This window comes from Camarhynchus parvulus, chromosome 2 (assembly GCF_901933205.1).
Source record: "Camarhynchus parvulus chromosome 2, STF_HiC, whole genome shotgun sequence".
Classification (NCBI taxonomy): Eukaryota; Metazoa; Chordata; class Aves; order Passeriformes; family Thraupidae; genus Camarhynchus; species Camarhynchus parvulus.
In genome coordinates this window covers 114414765-114437014 of record NC_044572.1, presented here as the reverse complement: position 1 = coordinate 114437014, position 22250 = coordinate 114414765, and the positions used below count along the sequence as shown (strand labels likewise).

The following is a 22250-nucleotide window of genomic DNA, read 5'->3' as shown; positions in this document are numbered from 1 at the left end:
GATGTTGGTGCGGGGGACTTGAATTTCCAGGGCTCTTATTAATGAGAAAGATCGCGTCCGCCACAAACCGGCAGAAACTCTGCCCCGCAGTTCATGTGTCAAAGAGCCGAAAAGCACGTTTGTGTGTGTGTGTGTGACAACATATGTGTGTGTATACACACACACACACACAGAGGCATACACATCTCTCTGTGTGCATAATAAGTCTGCATAGTGTTTACAAGTCGGTTCAGAACATCGGCTCCACTTTGTCCCGGCTGTGCAACTGCCTTACCAATTTCTCTGTAACTTGATTAAACCTCTGCAAATAGGGTCACTATCTGAGGAGAGCTAAGTTTTAGGTCCCCGAGCCTTGGGGAAGGAGGAAGCGCAGAGGATACATGCGCTTAGCCCTAATCCTGAGTCCGGTTCCGAGAGTTTGGTGCTGCGATCCCGGAGCACTTTGCGTGACTTTTGCTGCCGAGAAAGGGGGCTGGGGTTCCTGCATTGTTACTGCCGCTGTAGCCTGAGCCAGCTGGTGCTTTATGTATGAACTGCACTTTCTCTGTTGTTACGGAATGGGCTTTGCACGTGAATAAAACGCTGGCCGTAGGAAATGATCGGAAAATGCGAGTTACCCGGAGCACAGCCCGGCCAAGGGGAGCGAGCCGGGAGAGAGCGATGTGTTGTTCAAACCTGCGCGCTCGGGCTCGTTTAGAAGCCCGCCGTGGCAGCCCGTGGCGGGCTGCAGCAGCAGCAGCAGCAGCAGCAGCAGCAGATGGCTTTTCGCAGCGCAAGCCCCGCCGTGCGCAGGCTCCGCAGGGCCGGCCGCGGGTGCGGAGGGCGGCGGCGGGGCGCGGTGGCCGGCGGGGCTCTGCCGTGGAGGAGCGGCCCCCAGCCCGGCCCGGCCCGGCCCGGCCCGGCGGACAGCCCGGTCCCGCGCCCCGCTATTGTCGTGACGGTCTCACGTGTCAGAGAGACGTTCCGAGCCGTCCCTTTCATCCCGGGCAGCTGCCTCGATTCAGAGATAAACAGCTAAATAGAGTGTGCTTGTGCTGAGGCGCGGAGGCTGCGGCGCCCGGGTGAAGCCCTCTCAGTTTTCAGGAAAGGTTTCCCACATGGTCGCATCTACCAATCACAACAGAAAGGACCAAATTCATCCTGGCTACATTTCACATATACTCAATGGAGTTATAGAATCCAGGGATAAATCGGGCCCTTTGTGGTGGATGCCCCAGGATATTTCAAGAGAGATCCCAGAGGTATGACTGTTAGCGTTGTTTTAAGTAACTATTTTGCAGCATCTGGCAATCGTGCGCTATATTTTGGAAGTTTGTGCCAGGAGTGAACTTGGTTCAGCAGGAAGAGTTCAAATGCAAAGGAGCATTTATGTGTTCATTAATTTTCTTGTAGTCCTCTGAGTAACCATGAGGCTACTGCTACTTTTCATCTGTAGTTTGCTGTTATTTTCTCTATTGTCAGCTTTGTAAATTGTAACAGTGAAATGTTGCCACGTGAAAAGCTTGGGCTGATATTAATGCCATAAGAACCAAAGTGTTTGAAGACCTGTTTGGCAGTGAAACTGGACAAACGTTATTAAACCTATCAATGATTTAAAGCTTCAGACGGAAGGTAATGACTTGAATACACATTTCACTCATCATTCTTGAGGTAGTGGCCAGATTTAATTTAAAAGTTAAATGCTTTGGAAAATCAGGAATTACTTTAATATATTAAATCATTTTCCAATTAAGTTCCTTAAATAATTTTTGGTGTGTTGCACTCCAAATCGAATAAATTAATTTAAAAAGTAGTTTTCAGAATTTCTTTACTAGCTGGTTAAAGCTTCTTTCAAGTCATGCCATGTATGAGGGAGCAAACTGTTCTTTTCAAATGCAAATGAGACACTCATTCTGTAGACAAGTTGCAACTCTTCTATTTCACTTTGCCTGAACTGATAATGTGCTTAAAAGTGCACAGTCATAAGACATATGTTTTATGCTTGGAAAAGACTTACCAGGAATGTTTCAATATATGATATCGAGTACATAACAAGTGTCTTTCTCAGATGTCTTTACCACTGACCATTGATAACATTAAATGGACAGAGTAGATTTGCCAGGCCTCTTGGAGGCGTACATTTAGTGAACATTTCATTTTTCACCCCTTCACTCTCTCCCTTTGCCCAGCATGATTAACATTGCTGTGAAAACTTATCTGACTTGTTCTAAACATGTCATCATGTTACAGTATTGCTCTGTCACTCATTTTCAGGCTGTGTGTATTTAGGGAGTTGGAAGGGCGGGAGGCCTGCAGAATTTTCTGTTCAGTATGTTTGGTTGAGTGTTTGCTTTTAAACTCTCCCAGGAAAGGAGATGATGGCTGGAGTGTGATGGATCCTTGTTCTGGGCCAGAATGGTGGTCTTCCTTAGGAGTCTACCTCCAAAATTCATTGGGAACTCATTCAAGATCCTCTGGGTTCTTGTTTCTCGTAAAGTTAGTTAAAACTTACTTTTGCCACTTACTAGCAGATTTGGCCATATTTTTCATATCTAGGTTTTGGTGGTGTTTTTCCTTTTACAAATTTGCCAGACTTTGATTGTTTACATTTGAAGTCTGCTTGAGCTGCTGGTAATTTAGAATGTATTCCACAAATACTTAGGCTTTTAAGTTTTCTAGTTGTTCTGTTTTAGTACTAGTTGTTTTCCGTGATCGGATGGTTGTTTGTAGCATATGAGTTCCTAGGCACATGCATGGGAGGTATTGACTGTGCATTTTTCTGTAGCCAGAGGAAAATAATGTAGATTCAAACAATCGCCTCTTATCTTACAATTTTCAGTTGGCAGGCTTTGTTTCAGAAGACTGCTTAGATCTTTATTTTATAAACCTAAAATAGCATTCTAAGCATCTTAGCCTAATATTTCTCTATCTGCTGTGAAAGCTCATTATGCTCTGCATATATTGTTATGCAGGCTTTTCCTTGTTTCTCTTGCATTACCCATGGAGAGAGAAAAGTGAAGGAACAATGCAAACAATGTTGGTTATGACAACTGTGAGAGGTATCTCTTATACAAACAGACAGAATGGATGGTATGCTTTGGTATATAGGTCAGCCTTTGAAATAACATCGTGGAGCTCTTATGCTGGACAGATTTAGGGTTGGGATTGTACTGTTCACCCCTTGAAACTTGAAGCATAATTGCAGTTCAGATATGTTCAGGCTAATGTAAGTAGTCTGTTCAGTTGAAATTTATTTTAGGAAATGTCACATTCTGTAATTGAGTTGAATTATATAAAAGAAATAACTTTGATAATCCAAGTGTCTTAATTTGATAGACTATGGCCAGTGATTTCAAGCTGCTGGAAGAAGTCGGATGATAAGTTTAAATGTTTAAGTAGAGAGAAGTAAATAACAGTCTTGTGGCTTTTCCTATTGAAGTGTCACCTGCAAAGACCACTTTGATCAGTACTGTAAGAAGGATAGGTATATTTTAATTTTTGTATTTGCAACTTCACAGTATTTTCAGATATCTGCTCACATAAAGTGCAGTTATATAATTGTAGTTTGACACAGCTAATGACAGGGATGCTGACCTCTGCCATCAGTAGGCAGAAAATAATGGTCTTTACTGCTCCCAATGGTTATCCTTGCAGAATTATGCACTGGACTCTTCTGTGATTTGCTACCTTGTTCAAAAATACAGGAGCCTACAACTCATCTTTCTTGTATTCACTGATAGTTGTCAGTGCAGTGGAAAAATACAGCCAGGCAGCAGAGGTAAAATGATAGACTGTAGTTGTTTTTAAAAAGAGGAATAAAGAGGAGAAAGGAGGGAGAGGGAAGCAAAACCTTTCAAATGAAAAAAGCAGAGTGACATTGGGTAGAAGTGGATAAGGAGATATAATACAATGCTTTGTAAGCAGGTAACAATCCCGCTTGTAATCAGAATTCCATGGAGCAAAAGTGCATTTATTTATACTCAGTGTTTAGAGGAATTTATTGTGTAAACTTAACCCTACCATAGAGACTACTCTAAATAAAATGTTTCATGGCTGTTTACAAAGTGTACATTATTTCCAGGGGCTTTCTTCATCCAGTCAGAGTTGTGGCAAGCAGGCTCTCTGAAGGACAGCTCTAAAGCTGAAATACTATGTTACTGTTTTGACAGCGTTTTAGATTATGCTCGTATTGTTAATCCTGAACATATTTCCCCCCCCTGCTTAAAAAAATACCTTGTCCTCTACTGTCTTAGAATCATACTTGAAATTTGTTACTGTTTCATAAAGGAGAGATTAAACAGTTGCATTAGGGCTGACTGTTGATTTTCAAGTGTTCAGTCTTTTAGTTTCAAAAATACCACATATGAAGAATGGAAATGTCTTTTCTTTCATATCTTAGTATGTAGTTTCAGAATTGTGGGCAAGTCTCAAGTGTGCTCCTTAAATTCCAGTGTTTCAGAAAAGAAGTGGTCCCAATTTTAATGGAACATAGAACATGATTTATGTATGTGCTTTTGAGAAATCTTTCTCAAAGATTTCTATAAACCAAGGCATTTGCAGTAATTTATTTTTTTCTTTCTGCCAAATATCAGTACCCGGAGAGGAATTATGTTTTATTCTCATACCAGAACGATTCATCTCTAGAGCATTACCCTCAATCAGCCTATCATGAGGTCTTATGAAAGAGAAGTGAAACCAGTCAATTATTAAGAATGCTGAATTAACTAAGCACTACAACACATGCAGTACCTTTGGTGTTTGCATGAAACCAAAGAGGAGCTAGAGCTGATTTTGAGAAGCTGTTACTGTGAAGGACTGGGCGGTTCCAGCTTCTGTTGAGTTCGGGGTGTGTTGGGGATGATCACACTTTACCATGAAGAACTGAGCATCCTCTGGCCCTCAGATTCCCACATCAACAGGACTTTCTTGTCTTGCTAAAAATGTACAGAAGCATTTGAAAAATGGACTGTGTGTAAAACACAATTTATATTTTAGCAGAGAATTGTCCTAATCATGGTAGGATTTAGATTAAAATTCTTGGATATTTAAATCCTGTATTGATGGTAGATATAAAAAAGCTTAGATGTCGGAAGTAAAAAATCTTCCTTTGACTTCCCTCTCAGCACTGCTCAAGAGTGACCTGAAAGCACCACTTTGTGTGGTGAGAGGGTAGTCTCTGGATCAGTGCAGACCTTGGCTTCTGGAACTGACAGCAGAGGCAATTAGTGGCAGCTTTGTTTATCTTTTTGAAGAGGACACATGCTCTTTGAATGTCTAGCATGGATTGCATACAATAAAATACTTATTTTAAATGTAACCTAAATTTAAATGTTTTGTTGTTGCAGTTTGACTGTGTGATTGTTGTAGATCCTTTCCAACTGAAATAGTTTATTCTGCTGTTTTAGCTACGCAACTACATACCAATTTTCTGCCCAAAGAATGATTTCTCATTAAAAGTGTTGAGTTATAAACTGCTTCGAAACATGGTTTATAGCAGATTCGCCAAATGACTCTTAATTATAGCAGTGCTTCCAAAATACGTTGAGGCATGGAATTCACATCAGCCCAAATGAGATTTTCTTGATCATAATGCTTTTCCCTACAGTGTTCAGTTAGAAAATGGCAGCGTTGTCTATTCTATGGTTAGGCATAGATTATGTAGCTGTAGCAGCAGCAACAAACTCTGCCCCTCCAAAGCGGTGAGTGCACGTAAGGAACTCTTGTCCTTCCTTCTAGTGGAGTATCTGCCATTTATGTTCATTGGTAGCAATGAGTTTTCAGTTGGTAAGTCATCAAATAAAACGTTTAGCTCTCGATTTAGACCTTCAAACTTAAAATTGTTTTTCAGCAGGCATCTTGGCGCAACCCACATTCATAATGTCTGTGGTTTTGTTTTGCTTCTTATGTTTGCAGCAATTTATTTTTAGCATTTGAATTTCATATGGCTCTAATAATATTTATATCTTATCTTTCAATTGCACATATGCTAACACTGTTCTTGAGCTGTTCATTTAGTATTTCTCACTGGGCTGCTTTTTGATTTGCTACAGACCCTTGTTGGATGGTTTCCTCCCAAGGAACACGCTGCTTTCTAAGTTGCAAAACATACTTGAATTACATGAGCATCTGACAAATCCAGGTTAGTGGAAATGTCAGAATGTTTTAGCATTCACATTCTTGACTGTTAAACCACTCTCTACCAATCAAAAGTGGCACAAGTGGGTTTTTTTCAAAGGTACTGCTGGCTAAGCATGGAAATTGAGCTGCTGTGGTAGTACTTTTGTCTCCTGCTATTGTTGTTGATGATTATATGGTCTTAAAGGTTAAATAGAAGTTACTGTAGCTGGTATGTATTTTTGTTATATTAAGAAAATCTGCAGTGAACTCCAGTTCTTATTCTATATGCAAGAATTCAGAACTCTGAAATCAGTCAGTGATAGCCTGTACTTAGGGAAATGGGTCAGTAAAGGAAGTATGAAGCCTGAATGTGAAGTAAAAGATTTATCTAGACGGTTCCTGCTAGAAGAGAAGATTATGTAAACATGTTAATTTCTGTTGTATCTATGCTACTCTGTATGTATATACACACATGTAGATTTCTGCTTCATTACATATATTGCTGACTTTGAAAGAAGTGAACTTACTCTGGGAATGCATAATTTCTATCCTGTACTGTAAGTAATTGGCTTTGAAGTCATGTTCTGGTCACAGTTGCCAAAAGTGGGTAGGTTTGTGTTCATGAATAAGAGAAAACATTTGTTTCTCCTATGATCATCGTGTTTGCATTGATCTGAAATAATAATAAATAGTAAAAGGAAAAATAATGGTGAAAAGAAATGATAGCCTTTCAAAAACATATAATTGATCGTTTGGCAGACAAAGTTGTGAACATTAGTCATAGAAACCTGCAGATAGTAGAGGCTTAATATCAAAGCTAATGATTTATTTTATGTTAATGACTTTCTACTAGGGCATAAAAGACTGCTCATAATGGACTCTCAGTGCTGTGTTCAGTTGCGAAGGCTAATGGGATAATCTTACCCAAAACTAAGCTTTTTGAAGTAAATCATGGTGTTATTTTTTCAAGTTAACTCTTGAAAATGATTCTTTAGGAACTGCTTGTAGTCTTTATAGGAAAATGTAAGGCGAGTTCTTTTTTCTTCACCAGCAGTTTTCTTAATTGTATTGGAAATGTCTGTGCTTTTTTTATGGTTCTGAAAAATAATATTCAAGGTATGGAAGTCATTCTGTCACTTCAGTGTTTTTATCATAGGGTAATAGGTTTTTGTGAGGCACAGTTGTTTTTACAGGTTGAACAAAGGAAAAGAAGAATTATTTTTTTAGTGGCTTAGCCACTTATTAGCTAAATGGCAGTAAAACTCTTAGTTTTGCATTGAGAAGTTTTTTAAATCATGTTTACAATTAGTTATACCCAACATTATATTTCAATAAGAGATAATTTGCCTACTAAAGTTCACATAATGTGCTAATCATGTGTAGTGGTTAATAAAGGCCTCCTATCTCACTCCCCTGATGGCTATAAAAGGCTATTATGTTCATGGCAGCAGTTCAGGTACAGCTGCTGTGTGTTAATAATGCATCATTGTCCCACTAATAAACACAGCAAAGGTCAGCAACCCTGAGCACCTAAAACACTCATTCTCTTTCCAAAATATTTATTAACACCTTAATGGTGTATCTATTCATTTTGGTTAGGATTATATCAGTTAATGACCCTCACAGAATACTGTGTGCTCAGGTTTTGCAACCTACATGCTGTTGTGGGCTGCTGCACTCATCTTTCCTCCTAAACACTTTTCATCACAACTATGTGTTGTTTTTTGAAGACTAGCAGGAAGACTAGCACTTCATAGTCACCTTATGATTAACTTGCTTTGTTACTTAGTTTGGCAGTTTTCATTTTCTTTCTTCAGCTAATTTAAGATTCTGTCTAGAGGCTGAATTTTCATGACTTAAGACACTTTGTAGAAATTCTGTGTGCTAAAAACTATGTGACTGTGTAACAGACATTGACACATGCATGCACAGAGACACGCATGTGTGCATGTGTGTACATGAGCATTACTTCCCCTAGATTCCATGCATAATTTTATACTAGTTACTTATGTTTTCCTTTTTAGCATAGATTGCTGTATTCATAAAGGTTTTTTAAAATGCATTTTCTACAGACAAAGAACATACTCACATGGGATTTCCATTTTGCCAGGGAAACATGCAAATCAATAGGCCAGCACTTATCTACATTAAAATTAGGTACACTGTAATTTATGGGTGTAGTGATATTGTGTTTGTCTTGCATAGCCTCAGATATTTTTTATGTAGCCTGATTCTGTGTCTGTAGAGAAAAGCAAAAGTGTTAATTGAACAAAATCTCATTTTCTCATCTTGTAGTATTGTCTTTTGTTATCTGTTACTCATTTTGAAAACCTGATTCTTTTTTTCTTGTGCCGTGTGATTTACAAACAAATGTTTAGAGGGCAGAAAAATACTACTACATTTCCATCAAGAGCAATGAAAAAGCTTAACTAGCTGAAGGGTGTCTTTTTGGGGTAGCACATAGCCTCAGCGACACATTTGTCATGCTTTAAATATATAATACATACAATAAAATATGTACAGGCACAGTTGTGATATATGGAGTGTTTGGCTCCATTGCTATTGTTTGTAGTCTCTACGGTTGTCATACATTGTTCTTTGCACATCATACCATTACAGCAGAATTTGACACAATTTCTAGCTTTCAGTCCTGCACCATTTTCATTGCACAATATACATGAGTTTGACAGGGTGTGTTGAGGACAACTCTGGCAAGCAATTGATATTTTGAAGTGGCAAGCGTTTCAGCAGCTGCCTGCTTGTGAAAAAGGAATGATAAGGTATACTGTATTGTTAGTTTCAGGCAAAGCATTAAGGTTTAAGCTCTGTAAAAATGTACACATTATTCGTCAGTGGTGAAGCAAGCCTTTTATGTTTTTTAGAGCTTAGCTCTCTGGCTGATGTGAACTAGAATGACATTGGTTTAATGGTCAGTAAATGAATAGGAGTACTTTGAATTTGAACCACTGCCAATTTTGCACCGACAAAGAGACTGACAAAAGAAAGATTTTATGTGAAAGCAAAGCCCAGGCAATGTTTGGGGAGGTGGGGAGAGGGGCAGAGGAACCCAACAGAAATATTCTCTAACGCAGCCTTGTAATGATTCTAAAATTGTTAAAACACATCCATTTTGCATGGCTCATCGGCTACAAACCTAAGCTGTTTCATCTAATGTTCTTTAAAACCTGTTGTATACACACAGTCTTTTAGAATATATTCATATGGAATTTACAGTGTGTTTTTCTAAATACCACACTGTGCCCTGAAGGCCTGCTGGCAGAACATCAGAGTTGTCCACTGCTGGAGTTCCCAAGTCTCTCTCTATCTGGTAGTGGGAAATTGTAGTTTAATCAGTTATGGCACTTTCAGTGTGTAACATTCATTAGTAAGGCAATTTGTCATGACTGTTAATAGTCAGGATGCATCTGCTCTCTCTTCAGTTATGGAGTGTGATAAGCAAGAGGGCAAATATTTCAATATTTAATAATATTAGCATGTTTGAAAACTGTAATTCAAGGTTAGTGCTCAAAACACAAACATCAGATTATTGACAATCAATGTATTTTTACTGGTTTTACCTTTACAGAGTGGATTTGAAAGTAGCTTAATGCTCTTACAACTTCTGTGTTACGTGACTGGGTATTAGAAAGTAAATGTTAGCATCTTCAATATTTATCAAAGACTTTTCCTCTGTTTTTCTCTGTAAATTGAAAGGTAGGATATTTTCATGGAGTTGCAAATACCTATAATTATTTCCCAGTGTATCAGTAATAAATTGTTCACAGTATCATTTTTGGCAGTAGCAGACCTTTTTCAGTGTTAGTTTTCTGTCTGGGCAGCTTATAATGTCATGTTATAAAAGATATTCGATGCCTACCAAATAGACAACATGCAATTAGAATAATGTTCTCTTCTCACTAAAAAACAGCTTGTAATCATTGTTCATTGTTCTAAATATGAAAGGATAAATTGTTTCCTACAGCCAAGAAAGGTTAGAGAGGGTTTTTTTTTCACATATATCTGATAACTCTCATGTATTACATAATATGATAGCTTCACACACAATAGCTTTGTGACACATTTTAATTTTTAATGAAAAGCCCCCAAAATTTTAACATAATTATTTCTTTAGAAACCAAGCCCAATCTTGGTAAAATCCGTTCTTGCTAGTAACAAAAGCTGTTACTGTTTAAGTTCCTGTTCAGCAGTTAGTTGGTACGCTTCACTGGATGTTGTCAAAAAGGCTTTTCTCTTGATCGACAACCCTGTAGGAATGTGAATGGAGATTTTAATTGCATATCATGTGTGCATATCAGAGTGAGTGGATTCACTGACTCTGCTTAGCTCTGTATCTCTACAGGTCAGCCATGCCAAAACACTTCTTTTTTTAATAAGCAATTGATATATTTTCCAATGAGAGAGAAAATGGGCATGTAAGTGAAGAAGGCACTGTAGAGCAAAAGGTGCCTGTGAATTTTGGAAGAAAAATGTGTGCAATAAATTTTTAACACAATTAAAAGGTGTTTTGATGATGTAAATTCATGTCAAGTCTACGCTGACCAAAGACTGCTAGAAGTGTGTTTATCTTTTTTTAATTTTTATTTTATTTTCAAGAGTACTTTGAACAAAATCAGTTAAAAAAAAAGAAGCAAAGTGAGTGGAAAAATTTACTGAGGCAGGCTGCCCTTGAGTCTTGTCCCCTTATAGAGACAAGGGGAAATGATGGGAGTTTTCATTTATATTGAGAGCTTGTGGGGTTTCTTTTTTATACTGTATTTGATGCCCACTTTTTGGGGCAACACTGTTAATTTAGGGGGAGATTTATCTCAATAAGGACCTCAGTTTTAAGTCTGATACTAAAACCAAGTTCTGGTATCAACTGTAATGCAACTTTAATAATTTTTTTTCCTTAAGAACAGTAAATAATACATCACTACAAAATAACTCTGCTAAACAGACCCCATTATTTTCCATAACCAAGAACATAAAAATATCAAAGCCAAATACTTGTTATTATGAATAATAATTATATGTCAATATCTTAAATTAGATTCCCGGTTTCATTTTGCATCAAAAACCACAGTATTGGTTGTATTTTTAAAGCTCACAAAGCATCAGTGACTGAAAGCACAGCTACAAGACAGTTGTGAGGAACTTTTAGCTGAGTTTGTGTTTTGTTCCAGTACAGGGACATGAAAATCTAAAGGAGGATGACAGTTGCATTTTTCTGTGAGGACCCCTGGGAAGGAATTGTTACTTAGTAACAAAGTTTCTTTCCTCTTTTTTCCTGGTTTGTTTTGAATGAAAAGCAAATTTTGCTCTTTCACCCTTTGTGTAAGGCCAACTCTGACTTTCAGGTTATATTTGTGTAAAAAGTGTAGGAAGAAAGGATGCTCACCACTTGTTGAAGGCACATCAAATGGTCTGACAACATGCTGGCACTTTTATAGAGCCTGTTTTCTCCTGTGCTGGATTAAAGTGTACGTCACCCAACTGCATCTTGAACATCAGTAAATCCTCCAGAGTGCTTAAAATAAGTGAACACCTTAAGAAGAAAATCAGTGAGATTTACTTTATTTCTAATGAAGCAGATCACTTCTGACTTAATATATGACATTGATGTATGGTTGGATCTACTAGAATCTGTGAGTAAAAAATAGAGCACCAGGTCCACAAGAGTCAAGGGAAAATTCCAGATTTTGAAACTTTCATCCTGTATGAAATGAAGAATTTAAACTTTTTTAATCAATGTTGATGAAAGAATTGACTTAGATTTTGCAACATTAAATACCAGAGCCATTTTTGTAAATCACCATAGTGGCCCTTGAAATAAAGTTAAAAAATTGCAACATTGATGTCATCAGGACTTTATTTTTCAGGACTTTGTTAGGTTACAAAGCCAGACACTTTAATGCTGGGAATGGCAGATTTAAGGATGTCTTGATTTTGCTCTTTAGTATGTTATCATTGTCAGGAATCTGAGCAAAACAAAGGATGTGGGATGAATGATCATGCCATTACAACTTTATCATTAATGTAGTTGCAAATTGCACTAGAGTAAAACTTTCAGGCAGCCTCAAATTTGCATTTTTGCATTTGATCACATGACTTTCTAACCCAAATAATATTGTTTCAGAAGAAATTTTTTGTGTGTTTTGCTGATTCATTTGATCATGTCCATGTCATTCATTCCTGTTGTCTCTTAGGAGTGTCTGACTCTTTTCAGCATTGCAGCACAGATTTTTCTGCTGCAGAGTTAATTCCTTTTTAGTAGCAGAGAGAATTTTGTCATGGTGAGTGAAGTGAGGACTGAGTCTTGCTATGGCTAGGAAGATCTTGGGCTCTCTCTTACCAATCCTTTCTTTCTGATATTTTGGTGCAGGATGTCATGACTCATGCATTACATTCTATGGGTTTTGGATTGAACATGAGAATACCTATGTTTTTATTTTGTCACAATGCCTCCATTTTGGGATGAGGAACTCAAGCATAAGTTAAGGCCTTACTATTTTCTAAACTTTATCTCTCAACAAAAGGCACTTTTCTATCTCAGTATCTTTTCTTCTCCTGAATTCAAAAGATATCCTGAAGATAATGGAGCTGGTTGAATTTCCTTAAGGCTAAAAATTCTCCAACTCTAAATCCAGATACTGTGACCAAAATTGCAGTCATATGTACTATAGTTAAACCTACAATTGTAAGTAAGAGAAAGCCTATTGTGCATGTATTTATTATCATATATATAGTTACTATGCTTATGGAAATAATTAAAGAGGTATCTGTTAAATATATGCTTATACTAAACTCTCTAAATTTGTATAAATTATTTCAATTTTAGTAAAACCAGGGGATTTAGTTTAAAAATTGTTAGGGCTCGTCCTATAACATTCTTTTTTGGAGATAGAGAGGAGTCCATGTATATAATAATAAAAGCTCAGAGAAAAAATATTTTTGAAAAGGAAAACTATGTTACTCAGCAGAATCCATTGCCCTTTTAAGAATGCTTTCTCAGACAGAGGACTTTCTCAAACAGAACACTACAGTGGAAATACTAAAGTAGCATTCTCAAACTTGGCTGTGGTTTTATTAACTCTTTTCAGAAATTAAAAATTTAAATGTTAATATTTACTGCAAAGTAAAATAGTTCTGAATTTAGGAGGAGTTTGGAAGGCTTTGGCTAGAGCAGATGACTGCAGACTTTCTAGGAACAAGTTTATTACAGAGCCCTTAACCTGCTGCTTCCTAAATGGTTCTCTTGGATTCTAGCAATGCTGGAAGCTCTTTGTCAGAGGTGTAAGTATATTCTGAAGCAGTGGGGCACATTGATGTTCCAGGCCTGGAAGTTAATTTTCTACCATTTTCCACTCATCAGAATCTCTCCTTATTACTACTGAGCTTGTAATGGACCTGTACAAAGATTAGTAGTTAAAAAAAAATCACAGAATATTCTGAATTGGAGGGTGTCATAATCTTCAGGTCCTACTATCCTGGGCAAGGATGAAATGAAACATGAGCTTTTCACACACGCTGGTAGTGAGTGTTCAGTCAAGTGTGGGAGAGGAGAGCAGAGAAGGGGAGCACTGAGTGTTTCAGGAACTCACGTAAGCAAAAGAGCTGGATCTGTGGTCCTTCATGCTGGTTCAAGAATGTGTTTGTATTTCACCATCACTGAATACCAGTTTCTGTTCTGCCAGGACCCTCCTTTCTCCCTTTATGTTTTGAGTATTCACCTGACACAGGGGCTGAACTTTGAAAAGACAGGTGAATTGCAACCTTAGCATATCTGTCACTTGGACATTTAGGAATTTGTACTAGAACAGAGGAAAATATGGAGATGTTCTGTAGAGAGAAGATTTTCTGTCTGGTCTTGGCTAAACCTGGATACCATTTCCACCAGTATGGACACCTAAACTATCTCCAGGAAAAACTGACCAGCTGACTCTTAGATGAGTAGAGACATTACCAGAGGTCCTGAAGTACCTGTACTGACAGTGGAGAAGGAGTGTGTGGAGTGTGCCCCAGACAGACTAATTTTCACCCTGAGTTCTTTGAGATGAATCAAAAATCTCAGGTTCACAGATCTGGTGTGACAACACGTCTGCTTTAAGAAAAACAGCCAAATTCAGATTTAAATGACAGCAGGACTATTAGGATCAGGACAGATCAACTGAAGTATTGCTGGATGATGTTAAAAGCCGTGTGCATGTGAGTTTGCAGAAGTCTTTGTGGTACAGATATTGCTTTTTCTGTCACTTGCATGACTCTAGGCAGTGTTTGCTGGCTCGTGGGATAAACTCCCATGCTGTAGGAGTTTCTTTGGGAAGTGCTTTTTGTCTTAGTCCATGAAACGTCATACTAACTATTCCACTGCTGCATTCATGTGCTACTTTCCTCACTCATGTTCTGTAGAAAGTCTTGACCTCCTTCAACAGAGACTGATTTACCTTTTCCTACCTGGAACTTTCTTTTAAGAAGGTACAATCCAAAAAATCAGGAAATCCTTTTGTTTGGCCATTATATAGATGAGATCTCATAAGAGAAACGGGAAAAAGTAGTATAACCAAAAACGGATCATGGTGAGAGAAAGAGCAGAAAGAGCAGTGTCCAAAAATGGATGTAGAGACTCTTCAACACAAATTTAATTGTGGAGTAGAACTAGAGAAACACTATGAGATGCTATGTCATCTCCTGTCCCATTCCCCATACCCCTTCCTCCTCCATTTCTGAAAAAAATCACTCTTCTCCACATCACAATTTGTTACCTCGTAACTTGGATGAGAACCTTTTTCTTCCTCAACAGCAGATCTTATTTCAGTCCTTATCTGGTGGTTCAACAACTTATGCCTCTAGCCCTTAAAAAAAAAATTCGGATGAGTTTGAAGTACAAGGAGCAGACCACTCAGATATGTGAATTCTTTTCCCTTCAGGGCCACTCCATAGTACTCCATAAAGATAATTGTACTATTTGGATTTTGGTTTTCCCTTTTCTTGGGGTTAACTGTTTAGCTGAGAAACTGGCAAAAAAATCTGCTACACAGAAATAGTTAAAAAAAATTTAGCCTAAGATTATTAACCACACAAGTGCTGAAGGAATTGAAAGGTCTTGTTTATACCCATAAAAGTAGGGAAGAGAAAGGTAAGAATTAGAGCTGGAATTACATATTTAGTTTGAAATTTCTAGTGATGGCAAAATATTTTGTATATAGGATTATTACTTTTTGGCAAGCCTTGCTATATCTAAACACTTTTGGGTGGGCTAAGGATGAAGTTTCATTTTAACTCTTAACTTAAAGAATTTCCTTGCTTTGTGGTTTTAGATTATATTAACATTTCACGAGCATCAATTTTTATGGTACAGTTCCTTCGTAGAAGATACTGTTTTTACACAGAAGTAGTGCTAAGTCTGTTGCATTAGATTTTACAAGATAAACTTCATTATATTTGTCCTGACAAAGATTTGTATCATCTAGAATACAGAACTGTGACAAGATGTTTGTGAAAGAATTAAATAAATCTTGTATTTTCTTACCATTTTTTCCCATTATCCTAGGAAGTAATGCCACCATGTGAAAAACTTTACCCTCTTGGTGCTTTATTATATGGGCTGAAATACACTCGTGAATATCTCATTACATTCTGTGTGCACCACTTGTATAGGACTGCCAGCATCTGTCACCAGTCCTGCCCTTAATACAGCTCCCCATTCTTAGTATCTTGTGTTTAGACTCAGTGCAGCACAAGTACAAAGCTACTGCCTTTTTAGTGTTGAATTTTTAATATGTTTCATCCTTTTTAATGATTTTGTTACTGAACAGAATTGGACTTTATTTTTGCAGATACCACTGTATTTGGAAAAGTCCCCATTCTTTCCTCCCTTGAAGTGTTTATAGTACATTGCGTACTTCTCCATGTATCCAAGTCTCCAAATTAGTTCTCTGTGTATCTGAGTCTCCAAATTAGTTTGCATCACCTCTGTTATAAAACTCCTTTTCTTCCACCACTACACTGAAATTGCCTTTCATACTCAGTGTAACCTATGAATTGGTCCTGCAAGTGAGTCATTCCAAGGTTGTTATTCTTCCCTTATAACTATATTTAATAGAAAATACTATGCTCTATGTTATGTCCATCTTGTTCAGGTGGAACAGTGTCTGAGATGGAAAAGCAGAATGCAATATCAGAATACATTTAAATGTAATAACATCTCTGGAAAATTTCTTTTTATGGTACAGAAATAACAGCTCCTCTGCCATTATCACTGCTTTGGCTTTTAGAGCCTTGGTATCAGAGTATTTCAGTGATTGGCTTGGCCTTGCAGCTTTTACCCTAAGAAGAATGCTACTGATGTCCAGAGGAGCTTTGCATTCTTCAAGGACTGTGATTTGGCCTCTGGTGTGCTATATAGCCCTGTCTTAGGAACCCTTTTTCCTTGCATAAAACATTACATAAAATTTAGTAGTTTATCTATCCTGCACATTTCTTCTATTAACAAAATGATACACCTGGGATTAATTTTCAAGATTATTGCATTTTATACTTACTGACCCTAAAGAAATCTTACTGAGAACATTAAATTCATTTTCTACTGAGTGTTGTTTTTCCTATAAGTACATTAACCCAGTATTAGCTATCACACTTACAAGATCACATTTTATCTGGTCCTCCTGCAGTTACAAAACTGTGACTGAAGTTCATTTGAATTAATCTTTCCTCAAAAAATAATCAGTGAGTTTTATTTTCCTTGTGTAGTGGGTCAATTCAAAGGGAATTTCATTAGTAAGACAGAGGCCCACACAAGCTGTGCATCTGGGGTAAGAAGCAAATGCACAAACCCATAAACCTGGTGCCTCTCTGCAGTAGTTCCTGTAGGACTCCCTCCAGGTCCTTTTTTTCCTGTTAAGTAGGATAAAGACTGTTGGTAGTTGTAAGGGAACTTGCACTTAACTTCAGTAGCTGAGGAAAACTCATGCCAGAAATCTTGTTTTTGTTGTAAAATAATTACACATCTTTCCATCCACATGTTCTCACCGGATCTTTTGGAAACATGTGACTCACACTAAGCTGTGATGCTCTCACAGTGTGATTCAGGCTGCTGCCTGCCTGGGACATCTCGAAGACCAACTGTTACTACTTGTAGAAATTTGCTTTTAATGTTTCCTTTAAATCCCCATTTCAAAATTCAAAATCCTTGCATAACTAGATACAGGTAATTAAGGAATCAGTGTATTTTCCTGATACAGGGAATTTGTTCACTGTTCCTTTGATCTCTTTCTTGGCCTTGTTCTATGTTACAGTTTTGTTGCTGTGATCTACAGACTGTGGGTGTGGTTGAGTGCTGGGTAATGTGAATTTATGCTGCTCTGCCTGTTGTAGAGTAGCATTCCATACAGATACTTCCATGCCCACACAGGATGCCTTTATGGAACGATACTCTGCTTTGAAAGCAAATGGACATTACAGCTTTCTGCTCTTTCATACTAAGTTCTTGTTGAACCGGTGATCTGCTCTGGTTTGTCATGTGTCTGCAGGAAAAGTACCAGCCAAAGAGGAGGCAGAATTCACATTTAGTTACAATTTAAAATGGATTTTAGCCAGTTCTGAGACTGCACCCTAAAGTTGCATGGAGATTTTTCAAAACGGAGGATGAACTTCAGATTCATATGGGTGCTAGTGTGTTTCTGTGCGCAAATCCCATGTATATGTGTACCTTAGGCATATTAGGCATATTTTGAAAATAACCTATATATGTGCTATTAGTGCAGATAATTCAAGAATGAAACATCCTAAAATTCACCAGTGGATGTGATTTCAATGACAAGGAGTTCTACTTAAAAAGTGAGATTGAATATTGTTCAGTGTTGGCAGGCTTGGCTAACTGGAGTATATAGCAACCATTCTAGTTTGCAGTAGTTCTAAGTCTGGCTTTAAAAGTGTTTCAGGAATCATTTTGAAGTAGAAATCTGAGAATATGAGATACACAGAAGGAAATGTTTCTGTCTATCATGAAAAATCTGTATCTAGCTAGAGGCTGCAATGATTGTGAAGAATGATAGTATCTCAGATATGCAGTATGCATTTTTGACTGTCAAAATTTGCATATATTTAATGCATTGAACTGTTTTAAAAATACTATTCTTAGAATACTTGTCAAAATATTTTCTATAATGGATGAATTTAAATCTAATTAACATATTCATGTTTTAAAATTATTGGCATTTTTTTTTGTCCAAAGAAGTGCATAATTTATACTCATACATAAATATCTTATACATACTATATTCAGAGGTAGTATAGAGCTCAGGTTTAAATTGAACTTGGATGATGTTCAGTCATAATACAACTTACTCATTGATACAACTTTCCGTAGTTGTTCATCAATATTCTCTGAACGAAGAGGATAAATGTTTTATACCTACAGCCTATCTCTTATAGTTGGGGTTTTTAATGGTGGAATAAAAAAACTGAGGTAAAGCTGCCTCAGATACTTGTTTTGTGCAAAACTTGTTCTGTGTGTGCGACACTTAAAAATAAAGGTGCAAGAGCAAATAGTTTAGATGTCAGGTAAGATGACATCTGTATAAGCTCTCTGCTGAGTTCTGAGTAATCTTTTGTTAGTTCCTCCAATAACTCAGTCTAATCTAATACAGGGATGTAAGCGATATCATGTAATAGGTTTTTGGAATCAATAAATATGCCAAGGTTTTGAATTACTAGCAGTGTAGATGTGGCTGATAAGCTCAATTGTTGGAAAACTGATCCCATAAAAGTGAAAAGTGAGATCTTTAAAAGAAAAAAATCAGATAAAAGCCAAATCTTTTATGAAACAGAAATAAAATGTGGCCAAGTTCTACAGTGCACAAATTTGGGCAAATAAGTAATGATATGATAGAAAGACAATATGCAAGTTTAGCAGTGATATTGTTCAGGATCCAGGCTGTTAACAATTGATAAACAAGAATTCTGGGTTAAAGAAATGAGATATCAGTTTTCTCAATCTTCACAACGTCTCCAAAAAACTGCCTTGGTGTTAATATTTAAATTAAAGACTTAGATGTGATTGTGCCAAAGGTCTGTTTTCTAAAGCTTAAGTACAGGCAAAGCTTTGGGATAGGAATCCTCCATAAAACTGGCATGGACGGTTTAGCAGTAGAGATAGGTAACATATGTTTCCTCAAAGTATCCTTTTCTTTGTTCATCTGGCTTGCCAGTGTGCCTTAGTTTGTGACTGCCAAGCGTCTAAAATTAATGTAACATCTTATTAAAAACATGGTGAAGTTAATGCATGGTATGCTAAGCTTGTGCATAACCAATGGTACATAAACTCCATATTGAAGGCATCTATGTGTAGCAAAGATTTTTCTAATGTTAAACACCTGGGATTTCTAGTGTGTGCTACTGGTCTTCCTTGGCTGAGGTTCCTTGTTGTTGTAACATCCCATTCTTTACTGGATATGGATTGAACTGTGGGGCTTTTGCCCCACTGTTCACCAATGAGTTCACCATCTGTTCCATGGTATTTCTGTGTTGGTGATTTTATTTGTACCAGTGCACGATATGGAGGCTGACTGAGAGGGGAGCTGTTGGGATTATGTTGTCAGTGCATTTGTTGTGGAGAATGGATAACAGTTCCTCCACGGTAGTATATGTATTTTACTGGAAACTGTGTGTATAGTGGCATTCGTAGCACTGAGACATATCTAATGAAGATAATATATTTTGTAACTTCGGCCGTTTTGGTTCGGTACTCATCATTTATTTATATGCTGGTAGCATCCATATTTAGTGCTGTATAAATTAATAACACTATATTTAGTAAATATGAACTATAATCATTGTGCTATTTAATTTGGGTCTAATAAGTACTTGCCAGACTAATGTGTAGTCATGTAGTTGGGCAGATGTACAAAAATGTCATTAACTTGTTTTGATTTGAGGACAGTGATGTATGTGGCAATGTCTGTGAATACTCCTGCTTTTCTTACACCACAGCTACCTCATTTGCCAAATATGGCTATGATCCTTTGTCCATGTTAATTGAGAATGGCATCCTTATTCATCATGTGCAGGGTTTTTTTCAGCCATTAAAATGCTGTCCAAAGACTACTCGACTGAGGAAAACTACAGAATAATACAGAGTGCTTGTTTATCTGTTGTTGTAAGCCTTCTGTTTTATCCCATTGTAATGAATGGGAAAAGGAACTCTCACATGTGAATGCAATGCTGTTGCTAAAGAGCACAAATTCCTTTTGGAACATCTGCATTAATAATTGGACTGGGACTTGCTTGAAATATTTTCATCAGCCATGTCTCTGTTCAGTGTTTCTTGTTCTTTTCTTTGACCTTCTGAAAAATAAGAGAAAAATGGATTAAGAAAATTTACATTAGTTGTCAAAAACTGTGTTTATTTCTTTGATAATAAAGGTTTCAATTACTTGATTAAATTTATGTTTATATTTGACATTTTCCAGGGATGCATAAATTCATATGACAGTTAAAGTCTACATACTCCTAGTACCCAGTGCCAGGTTGAGTTGAATTTGGACACTTCACATAAATAAAAGTGGTTTTATGTTTCACCTTCATCTGGTAGGTGAGCACTCCACCTTTTCTTGTGAAACATAATCGGTTTTGACATGGCAAAATTAGATCCTGGCTATTTATTATCTGCTGAAATCAAAAACCATAACTGGGAAAGCATGTGGTAAGTCCATTGGAACAGCTTGCATGCAGAGAAGAAAAGAGGAGGCATTCCAATTTTATAAGCTCAAGGTGATTTTCTCTAACACCTAAACCATTTTAATTAATTACCCTGAAAGATTGAGTAAATTATTATTTGAATACTTTATGGCATTACCTGTTAACATTTCAAGGACAAAGTGCTGTACTTAGCTTTTCAACAATGCTTCATCTGCCAGAATATATCTTCTGAATTTATGTAGTATACTGCAGTGTAAAGGGTAGTCAGAATTTCAATACTATGCAACATTACAAGAAACTGAAATGGGAACCCTAATATTTATGGAGACCTGATAGGGACCTACAAATTAAGAAAACCAAGAATTAAGATTTTTTAAAATATTTTCCCTACTTTTTTTTTAATGTGAAAGTAATAATGGAATGCTATTAAAATGTTGATAGTATTGTGGGTATAGGCTTTGCTGCTAACGACGTGTCCATGGAGTACAGCCCTGCATATTTTCAGGGTGAGATGCTGTTTCAGTTGCCCTGCTTACACAATATGCAGAGCATCTATGTTTTCTCTTCCTTTATGACTTCCACTTTTGACACTTTTGCTTTAGAAAGAAGGTTTATGATATGAAACCAGTACCTTCATGGTGGATATACCTACATGTTTGATATAACCTTTTTGAATCAGTGGAGTATGTGAAATGTGATAGGTTGTTTAAATGGTGTTTGTAACCAAAACATCAGCTGTACTCCACAAATATAATCCTTCTTCCACTGGAAGAGCATACAACCTTTTAGTAACTTCAGCTAGCATCAGTAGATTAGATCAAATCCCCATTTACTGCATTATATTAATATTTTCAATGACACACTAATCCAAGAAATAAATGTGTCAGTTTCTATGGCTATCCTGTAATGGCCATGGCCATAAGACTGTGCCTTAAGGCCACATAAAAGACTTAATGTACAGATTGAATAGAAGCACATTATTTATTACTAAGCTATCAAGCTGAGAAAATTTAGTGATCTCATTTTTTAGATTTGCTCATTTGACCTGGGCCAATTTGCTTGGATGATAATACTGAGTATTTAAAACCACAATGTTTTCTCGGTTTTAAGGATAAAGTGATTTACACTAATCTTTCAGAACAATTTTGTGGAATTAATGATTTTTATGTTCCTGTGTTTCTTACTGATGGATATTTGCATTTTTTGTGGTTTGAAAATTAGGCAAGACTCTTTCAGACTTTGAATGAATGCATCAGAATTTAAGTATACTGCTATACAAAGTAAGGGAGATGCTTCTCCTCTCACGTCTTCCCCCCCAGCCCCATGATACGTTGAGACATTTGAACTGTAAATAACTTGAAGTAAGATGAGGTGACCAGCAAGAGTCACAGGGCTTCCCCCGACCCTAGAGAGTCTGCTTCTACAAAGATGGAGCACTGGAACTGCAATGTGCCAGT

General features: G+C 37.2%; 1 protein-coding gene across 7 annotated transcripts in view; it reads left to right on the top strand.

Moving 5' to 3' along the window:
* The window catches only part of TOX (thymocyte selection associated high mobility group box), a 219195-nt gene that overhangs the window by 1283 nt on the left and 195662 nt on the right, over positions 1 to 22250 (top strand). The window contains exons 1-2 of one of the 7 annotated variants that reach the window (XM_030944220.1): positions 1100 to 3205; positions 6030 to 6118. The exons of 1 other annotated variant lie outside the window; for it this stretch is intronic. Coding sequence is in view for 2 of the 6 variants with exons in the window: in XM_030944224.1 (XP_030800084.1) it covers positions 1098 to 1241 (144 nt within the window). In the remaining 4 variants the exon portion in view is untranslated. Of the gene's footprint in view, positions 1 to 929; positions 3206 to 6029; positions 6119 to 22250 lie in introns of those variants that run through there. 5 more of the 7 variants (XM_030944223.1, XM_030944222.1, XM_030944224.1 and 2 more) reach the window with 5 other exon arrangements.